Below are 10,247 nucleotides of genomic sequence, written 5' to 3'. Positions count from 1 at the left end.
GGTGGGAGGGGCGGGTCCGGATGGGTGAGAAGGAAGGGGTGGCTCGGGATGGTTGTAAGAGGTGAAGCTATATATGAACATATTTGCGAACTTTTGATAGTCAAAACCAATGTAGGTAAAGCCTTAAAGGGGGAAAACTTTTCACTGTGAGAACAAAAACTGGAAGATGTGTTTGTTTTGGATAGATCATAGATATAAACTTTGATATGGGGAAGACATATATGCTTTGGTTCTAGCTAGTTCAGTATTGGAAATTACAGATATATGAATGTAATTAAGCTTTCGGATTCTATATTGGTTTAATTTGTTGGATGTAAACTTAGATTACTGCAGGTCACTTTCAGTCTATGCAATTGAATGGTTGAATTGCAATTGATTTGCAACCGACTTGCAACCGACTTGCGAATTATTGCACTTTGGTAAAAATGCATAGCGGAATGTACTTCACTTTGGTTAAAATAACTTAACCGAAACCATCGACTTTGTTTTATGAAAAAAGTTCAAAAATAATTTCACTACATGTCAACAACTAAAATATTACTTATGGGTTGTGGTAATTTAACGTTTTTTGTATTGTTTTGTTTTAGAAGGGTATTAATTTTAGAGACATTTAGAGTGCAGTCTATTTTATGAGTCTTTTTTAGACTAAGACTGGTAGTGATTTAGGGTTTTTAATTAAGTCATTTTTTTTTTGACAGCTTTATATTAGGTTTTAACTCCAATATTTTGGGTGGAGCCTCTACAAAGCCCACTCTATATTCTAGGAGGAGAAATACCCTTCAAATCGGGGAAAGACTTTATTATAAATTAAAATGATTTTCTTATAAATTAAAAAAACTTTATTATAAATTAAAAAAAAAAATTTATAAATTTAAAAATATCCCGGTCTTCATCTAAAAACTATTTTTCTAAATAACCTAAACTTAATTGAAAGTTGCTTCCAAGTTGACCTAAACAATAGCCTCTATAGCCTAGGGTTTATTTTTATGTTTAATTGGGCTGGTTTTGAATTTTCTTTACTTTGTTTATTTTGCTTTGGGCCTCTTGGCCCTTGCTTTGTATTTCTTGTGCCCACTGGGCTCTTTTAATGCATGGCTCATCCTTTCGACCAAAAAAAATAAAAACCTTGGAAAATTTACAAAATGTTAGACTTGTCATTTACTCTGTTTTTTGTTTTTATTTTGTTCATTAAACTTATGATTTAAAGTTTAATTTAAAGGTTAATGGAGAAATAAGACAAGTAGGTGGAGAATGCATCCTACTATTACATAATGTAATAGACATATCAAAGATTATAGTGCATAACTTATTAGATAGACTTGGTATCAATATGGATATGTTTTCATACCCGAAAATTTGAAGAATGTTCAAGCAGGGGGAATTTTTACATTATGCTTGTGTGCAAGAGGAAGAACAAAAGGACCTAGAACCTAGAACCTAGAACTCTTCTCCTAATTGCTGCACTTCAAAATAAAGAGTGCCCATAATCTATATATATAGAAATCTTTCTGCCCTACATGTTTTTCTACATGGGTTTAATTAACTCACTTATCTAAGCCAATCATCTGAAGTAAGTCCTCGATCAGTTCTATTTCATGGCATAATTTTTATTAAGATGTGATGACACCATTTTCATTTTTCCTTTTTATCACTATGAGCTACTATATTCAGATTAGTTGTAGTGTGGTAGGTCATAAAATTTCATAAAAGAGTTGAGAACATATATAGCTTTATGCATCAGATGTAGAAGTCAAAGCTGTGCTTTTCAAACACTAAAAAGAAAAGCAAAACGTACTGGTTTTCAAAACCGATTCTAGTCCTAGTGGGAATCCAATAAACCCACTTTGGCATTTTAAAGCAGACTTTTCCATCTGACCATCATTTTGTTCTTTTCACCAAGTATCCTTGCATCTTCCTGAATCTATTATCTTAATTGGACCACATACCTCATGGCTTTTCTTTTTTTCCTTTATTCTTTAATTTCAAAACTAAATTAGAAATTACCATGTTCTTCTCCTTCGATCTCTTTCCTTGCAACTAGCTTGAAAGTTGCTTCCATTTACAAATTGTCTCTCTACCTAATATCTCCACTCTCCACTCCACTATCATAAAAACGATCAACATCACATTATTGGTAAGCTAGCCCTTGTTCTTTTCTCAGCTTGTGTTCTCACTTCTGAAATGCAATTGTTTCTTCTTTTTTCATTTATTATATATGGACATACCAACCTCCTAAATTTAATTACATGTGTATGGCATGCATGTGCACCACAAGCGAACTTATAGGGTATAATAATAAAAGGCTGAAACTCCAACTACTATGATTTTGTTTTGTATTGTTAAGTTTATTGCATTTAAAGTCAGATACAAGTAAGGCCTCATGATCATAACTTGGATTCTTGAGCTTGTAATATGTGGCTACCTACTTAGGAACTTTCAAAAACACGTGTACACACCACAGAGTCCAGCCGCAACTCTATTCCTGGGTTTCACATTGAGAATTTGAGGGCTCCTACAATCAAGAAATTCTCTGGGACCATACATAACGTACTATTGTTATTGGAGCCGTTGGTATCTATTGTATTTACTTTAATATTTCTTTTTAGATATTAACATGATATATTTGCAGAGTGTAAATTTAAACTATATTTTAAAACAAAATTATAATTTGATAAATTATTTAAATTGATCATCTAATAATATAACATGTCATATTATTTGATAAAAATAAATTTCTTGAAAATAAATATGTTAATTTATTTGTTTTATTGTTTTAATGAGAACTCGATCTCCGGCTTTGGAGTTCCTTTCTATATATACAATACAGTAGTGCTAAACATCCCACATTTTTATACCACAATTTTATACTACTTTAGTGCAATATAATACAATGTTGTTAATCACGTTTATTTCATTATGAAATCAACACTTGGAGTGCCAAAGTTATTCTAAGTACGTTAACCGGAACACACTATAATTAACAAAAATATTAAATTAGAGAAGAATCATAATCATTCATTAAACAAGTGAACACGCCAAAAATGAGATGATAGCTAAGCAAGCATCGATCGAATATATGGTATAGTATACCTACTCAATGCCAATTCTCATCCGCCATAGCCATAGGCAATGACACATTTTTCTTTTTAAAATAGATCAATAAAATAAATAAACTCATAATATGGTATAGCTAGGTTATTAATTGTGGTCGATCAAAATGCAGCGCGTGAAATAACCCACTGATTTAGACCAAGTAGGGGTAATATATTAATACGTTACACATTGCATGCAACCTTCCATATTTTGTTACTAATTAATAATTACCGGCCACTTTAATTAGTATTCTTTTGGTCAACAACATACCATTTTAGTTAAGTATTTATCTGTTTTTCACACATGGAAAAGACAGGTCTTTATCTTTTCTTGCGTTGTCAATAAAATATGGTTAATTTGAAGTCTCAAGTCTAAAGCAAGTCTTTCTTTCTTGGCCAAAGAAAAAAAAAAAAAAAAAAGTTAGTCTTTCTTTAAACGTGGCAGAGAACAGAGACGACCAGAGACCGCATCGTTTAAAGGGTCATCCTCTGCAGCAGATGACTCTTATCGATAGTCTGATATAACACACAACTCAAAAATAACACCAAAATAAAGAGGAAATTACATATTTAGTCCAGTTATTTTATACCTAGTTCAATTTTGGTCCACAATCTTTTTTAAGTTCTGTTTTGGTCCACTAATTGTTTCACTTGTTCAATAAAGGTCCAGATTTGTTTTCTCAAATTTGGCCTGCTTTTTATCCTATCAAATCTCACCCAAATTCAGCAAATATATACTTGTTTTAAAGCTATGCATTTCTTCTTTACAACCATATAAAGATCATTCAAATTGGAGTTCTAAAACTCAAGATAATTGACCCTAAAGTAGGGTACCCAAAACTGCCAATTTTTCAAATTTCACCAAATCTCAATTCTCTTAGATTATAATACTCCAAATTTGTTTTTATGACTAAGAAATGTTGAAATATAACTTATACTTCAATTATAATTGAAGAAAACACAACCCAAAAGATTTAAAGTCACAAATCTGGACCTTTATTGAACAAATGAAACAATTAGTGGACCAAAACAGAACTTAAAAAAGATCGTGGACCAAAATTGAACTAGGTATAAAATAAGTGGACCAAATATGTAATTTCCTCCCAAAATAAATAAAGGGTTATTATATCATATAACCATTGTAAATGAGTCATTGAGTCTAGAATAAATGTGTCGTATATATAAATTATATAATTTGCAAGTCGAAATCATGTCGATCCCTTTAACATAATTAGTGAATAAATTGTGTTTTGGGTCAATCATTTAACTCACAAATAACATGAATTAAACGATATATTTAATAATTATTTCGATCTGTAGTTTTTGTTTATTTGATATAACTATAATCAATTTAAAAATTATTAATTTATTTGTAATTTATATCCAAATTTTAATAATATCAAAATATAAAAAAGGTTATATAACTTATATGGCAAATAATAATTATGTTATGTTTATATTAAGAGATAATCGTTGTGTTGGTGCCGATGTAATTAACCTAAACAAACCGACTGCAATTGCCACACCATGTACAGTACTTTGCTCAAATCTATTATTTAAGCCCAACCGACAAACCAACATAACCCACATTCTCCCTCCCTCCCTCCCTTCCTTCCTTCTTTGTAACCTCCCTCTCTCTCTCTCTCTCTCTCTCTCTCTCTCTCTCTCTCTCACAACATTTTTAACTCTCTCTTCTCTCCACCTCATATCAGACAGAGCAAAAGGCCAGTTCAACAGCTATGCACATGCTGGATCTTCCTGGGAGTTCAAAGTAGCTAGCTGCCATTGCTACCTGTAAGGCACATCCGGACCAACTTTCTTCTTACTTCTCAGTGTGCGGTTTGCTCTCTTTCTCTTCAACTTAGATAGCATGCAGCTTGTACTGTACCCTTTCTTCTTCTTGTTGTTGTGCTTCTCTGTGTCCATAACTACTGTCTCTAGTTTGAGCTCTGATGGGGTGGCTCTGTTGTCACTCTCGAAGCACTGGACCTCTGTGCCCACTTCCATGTCTTCAAGTTGGAATGCTTCTGATTCCACCCCATGCCAATGGGTAGGGATAGAATGTGACAATAGCCACAATGTGGTTTCCTTGAACCTCTCTGGTTCTGGAATTTCTGGTCAATTAGGGTCTGAAATTGGCAGCTTGAGCAACTTGCACACTGTTGATTTGAATTCCAACAATTTTTCTGGCAAAATTCCTCTAGAGCTGGCCAATTGTAGTCTCCTTGAATACTTGGACTTGTCTATAAATGGGTTTACTGGAAAATTTCCTGATAACTTGCACAACTTACAGAATTTACAGTACTTAGGCTTGAGTGACAATTTTCTGTATGGTGAGATACCTGAGTCCTTGTTTACAATTCCGCACTTGGGTAATGTATATCTCTACAATAACAGTTTGAATGGCTCCATCCCTGGAAATGTTGGTAATATGAGTGCGCTTGTACATCTCTATTTATATGATAATCAGTTATCAGGAATGATTCCTTCATCCATTGGAAATTGTAGTCAATTGGAGGAATTAATTTTGAATGATAACCAGTTGACAGGAGTATTGCCTAGGAGTCTGAACAACCTTGAGAGCCTAACATATCTACATGTCAGTAGGAATGGTCTTGAGGGTAGCATTTCTTTGGGTTCAGGTAATTGCAAGAATTTAGTTTACTTGGATTTGTCATTCAATCAGTTTAGTGGAGGTATTCCTTCAGCCCTGGGCAATTGTACTAGTTTAACAATATTTGCTGCTGTGGGCAGCAACTTAGTGGGAAAAATCCCTACTTCCTTTGGCCAACTAGTTAATCTTTCAACTCTGATCCTTCCAGAGAACAATTTGTCTGGAAAAATACCTCCTGAACTTGGTAAGTGCAAGTCCTTGTCTGAACTACACTTGTATACAAACCAACTCGAGGGAGACATTCCCGAAGAATTGGGGATGCTGACTAAATTGAAGGACCTTGAATTATTCCAAAACCATTTAACTGGTGAAATTCCAGTTAGCATATGGAAGATTCAAAGTCTTGAGCATATCCTTGTGTACAATAATAACCTCACTGGGGAACTGCCTTTGGAGATGACTGAGCTCAAGCAACTGAAAAATATTTCATTGTATAACAACCTGTTTTTCGGAGTTATACCTCAAAGTCTGGGGATTAACAGCAGTTTAGTGCAGTTAGATTTTACTAATAATAAGTTTACCGGTAAAATCCCTCCAAATCTTTGCCTTGGCAAGCGGTTAAGGGTGTTGAATATGGGTTCCAATCAACTTGAAGGTACCATACCTTCTGATGTTGGAAGTTGTCTTACTCTTTGGAGGTTGAAACTCGAACAGAATAACCTCACCGGGGTTCTTCCACAATTTGCAAAAAATCCAAACCTTTTTTATATGGACATCAGCAACAATGAGATTAGAGGACAAATTCCATCAAGCTTGGGAAACTGTAGCAATCTCACGACCATCAATTTGTCAATGAACAAGTTGACAGGAGTTATACCGCAGGAGCTAGGGAATCTTGCAGAGCTTCGTGTTTTGAAACTTTCTCGAAACAATTTAGTGGGTCCTTTGCCTGTTCACCTTTCAAATTGTACCAATATGGATCAGTTTGATGTGGGATCCAATTTGTTGAATGGCTCCATTCCATCGAGTTTGAGACGTTGGATAGCTTTATCAGCATTGATTTTAAGTGACAACAATTTCATTGGTGGCATTCCACCTTTCTTGTCAGAGTTTGAAAAGCTTTCAGAGCTACAACTTGGTGGAAATTTGTTCGGAGGTGTGATTCCATCGTCGATTGGAGCATTGCAGAGTATTTTTTATGCATTGAATCTTAGCAATAATGCATTGACAGGTCAGGTTCCTGCAGAGCTAGGGAAGTTGATAAGGCTACAACGACTAGATATATCTCATAACAATTTGACAGGGACTTTAAAAGCTCTTGATGATATGGATTCTTTGATTGAGGTTGATGTTTCATACAATAACTTCACCGGTGCAGTACCAGAGACACTGATGAACCTGCTGAACTCATCCCCATCATCATTTTTGGGCAATCCCGACATATGTGTCAATTACCCTCCATCATGTGGCTTAACTTGCGCAGGAAACAACAATTTCAAGCTTTGTACCCGTCAATCAAGCAATCGCAGAGGCCTTAGTAAAGTTCACATTACATTTATAGCCCTGGGATCTTCAATATTTGTTGTCTTTGTGCTTTATGGACTGGTTTATATGTTTTTCTTTCGCAAAAAGGCTAAGCAGGATGTTGAGATCTCTATTCAAGGGGGGCCGTCTTCCTTACTTAACAAAGTAATGGAGGCTACAGCAAACCTTAATGATCATTATATCATTGGGAGAGGAGCCCATGGAACTGTTTATAAGGCCACTTTGGGTCCAGACAAAGAGTTTGCTGTCAAGAAGCTTGCATTTGCAGGGCATGGAGGAAGGCGCTTGAGCATGGTTAGAGAAATCCAAACCCTTGGGAAGATAAGGCACCGGAATCTGGTTAAATTGGAAGACTTCTGGTTTAGAAAGGACAACGGTTTGATCTTGTATAGGTACATGGAAAATGGGAGCCTTCATGATGTTTTACATGAAATTAATCCGCCACCAACTCTCGAGTGGAGTGTCCGATACAAGATTGCACTTGGAACTGCATATGGGTTGGAATATCTCCATTATGATTGTGATCCCCCTATAGTGCACCGCGACATCAAACCAATGAACATTCTCTTAGATTCTGAGATGGAGCCTCATATTGCTGATTTTGGTATCGCTAAACTTTTGGATAAGTCTTCTTCTTCAATAACGTCTGTCTCAGTTGTGGGTACAACTGGATATATCGCACCAGGTAATTCTTTTAAATCCAATTTTGATCAGTAATGTTTTTTTATTTAGGTGCAACGAACTAACATATTTGCATGCTTGGTGACAGAAAATGCATTTAGGGTAGCAAAGAGCGTGGAATCTGATGTGTACAGTTATGGGGTTGTTTTGCTTGAGCTGATAACTAGAAAGAAGGCATTGGATCCATCATTTATGGAGCAAACCGACATTGTAGGATGGGTGAGGTCTGTGTGGAGCAACGCAGAAGAAATTGACGGGATTGTGGATTCAAGCCTTATGGAGGAACTTCTGGATTCAAATATCATGGAACAAGTTGTCAGTGTTCTTCATGTGGCTTTGAGATGCACTGATAAAGATCCTAGAAAGAGACCCACAATGAGAGATGTTATCAAGCAATTATTAGATGCAAATCCACAAGTGAGAAGCAAAAAATGCTAGCTTTTGAATTTTCCAAATGGGTTGTTCTAACTGGTAACCTCTTTTGTCTTTACACTGGGTTTTAGTTCTGCTTGATAGTGTTGTACCCCTATGAAATTTTGGTGCAATTATGAGGGAAGTGACTTCAAACACACACATTCACTGGAATATTGAAGTCAGGTTCCCAGCCTTGGAAGCTGAGATAGGAAATGCCCAAACTGTAGCTTGCTGCTAGATGTCTATATGTAACCTGTATCAGTTATTGTATGATAGTCCAGATTATTATGTTGCATTGATTCTAATTATTTCACATTCCCACTTTCTGATGCATAGTCTTTCTGGCCCTATTGCTGCACTTTTCTTAGTTATTATAATAACCTTTCCATTCCACTGTATGATCTCTTTATTGGTAGGTTATGTTTCTTCCTATATAAACTGTAGTCTCTCTTAGTAACCATATCAGTGATCAAGTCAAAAAGAAAACTTCCTGAGGCCTAGCTATGAGATTAAGATCAGTTATTAGAACTGTTAGAAAGTATAATATGAATGAATGATCAGGATCTTTTCAAGCTTTCTGGAAGTGCATATATTATCATACTGTTTACAAGTTTAAGCCTCCCAAAATCAAAGCGACTGGTACCATCTCTATAATGATAGTTTAATGAAAAGCTTCACACTTACATGTTTGAGATATTTCACAACTTGCACTCTATGTTTTAATTTAGTATCGAACATTTTGATTTACTTACAATTGACTACGGTCATCTATATGACTTTAGTCTTTAATTGATGACTTAGCAGTTGCGACTTTCTCTCTATCTCTTATCTCTTATCTCTTCTCTCTCTTTCTTCTCTATCTCTTATCTCTTATCTCTTCGCTCTCTTTCTTCTCTATTCTCTCTCTTCTATGTTTCTCTCTTCTCTCTCTGCGAGTTTAGTTCCACTCCCAGATTTGAAAGAGCTCATTGTTGAACTGGGTTTGATGCTGACCAATACGGCTTTGCTCTAAGCGTGCAATGGCAGCATCTCTCCTTGGGAGGTGCCAAATAGCAAAGTACAAATTTGAAATCCAAACAGAGTTTTATGAGCACAACCACAGAGCAATAATTGAAACAGAGGATTTGGTCTTTTAAGAACAATGCTACTGGCACCTGTACGCAACAAAGCCCCAGTATAACTTTAAATCATGGTTTTCAAAACGGGATAAGACCAACCAGTCCGAACTCAGCATCAGTGGGCTCTAAATCTCAGCATCAAACCTATCGAACTCATATCTTATTTTGGTCAGCATAAATGGAACCCAAACTCAGATCTGATGGTCGACACTGATATTTATGGCTCGACAAATGGTTGACAACCTGGTTGATTGGGCAACTTTAAACGGTGCTACAGTCACTTTAGATTGTATAGTTGCAAGTTCATCTTGTTTATCATGTTCAGCTTTTCCTACTTTCTTACAGTTTTGTTAAAGTCAATTTTTCGGTGGACATATGTCAACTACTTGTCTGTTTTGGTCCAAAAAGTGTGTCCAAAAGTTTATTTTGAGACCTGAGGGTCCAAAATGATTAACAAACATTTAAGTGGGTTATTTACTTATTTCACAAATTTCCTTTCAAAGAACATATACAAGACTAATAGTTAAATTAAGTATTAAATACAATGAAGTTTGTAACTGTGAGACCTAATCCGTAAGAAAAAAATTGTTCTCCTTTTGTCACAATGAAATTATAGCTGGCAACCTAATTATGCCTAATTATAATTACAGATAATAAGTACTATTTATTGAGGCAGTATAAAGTTGTTTAACTAACTAGCTGTAAGCTGATATCAATTTTTTTTTAATTATTAGTTGATTTTACACCCTTTCCTATTGCAGCTTTTTAATAGACTTGTGCTTG

The 10,247-nt window shown here is 35.2% G+C and overlaps 1 protein-coding gene across 1 annotated transcript; it reads left to right on the top strand.

The window, feature by feature from the left end:
- Positions 1-4,744: 4,744 nt before the first annotated feature.
- Positions 4,745-8,666, top strand: LOC147287719 (uncharacterized). The gene is made up of 2 exons (XM_086240430.1): positions 4,745-7,936; positions 8,021-8,666. Exons 1-2 carry the CDS (start codon positions 4,963-4,965, stop codon positions 8,368-8,370), a joined length of 3,324 nt encoding a protein of 1,107 aa, XP_086096556.1. The 5' UTR covers positions 4,745-4,962; the 3' UTR covers positions 8,371-8,666.
- The last annotated feature ends 1,581 nt before the right edge of the window (positions 8,667-10,247 follow it).

Source organism: Dryas octopetala, chromosome 4 (genome assembly GCF_963921425.1).
Source record: "Dryas octopetala chromosome 4, drDryOcto1.1, whole genome shotgun sequence".
Taxonomy (NCBI): Eukaryota; Viridiplantae; Streptophyta; class Magnoliopsida; order Rosales; family Rosaceae; genus Dryas; species Dryas octopetala.
This window is presented reverse-complemented; position numbering and strand designations above follow the sequence as displayed.

Coding starts and splice junctions, on each gene's coding strand:
- LOC147287719 (XM_086240430.1), top strand. CDS start 4,963: ATGCAGCTTGTACTGTACCCTTTCTTCTTCTTGTTGTTGTGCTTCTCT. Junction 7,937..8,020: donor AACTGGATATATCGCACCAG/GTAATTCTTTTA, acceptor GCTTGGTGACAG/AAAATGCATTTAGGGTAGCA.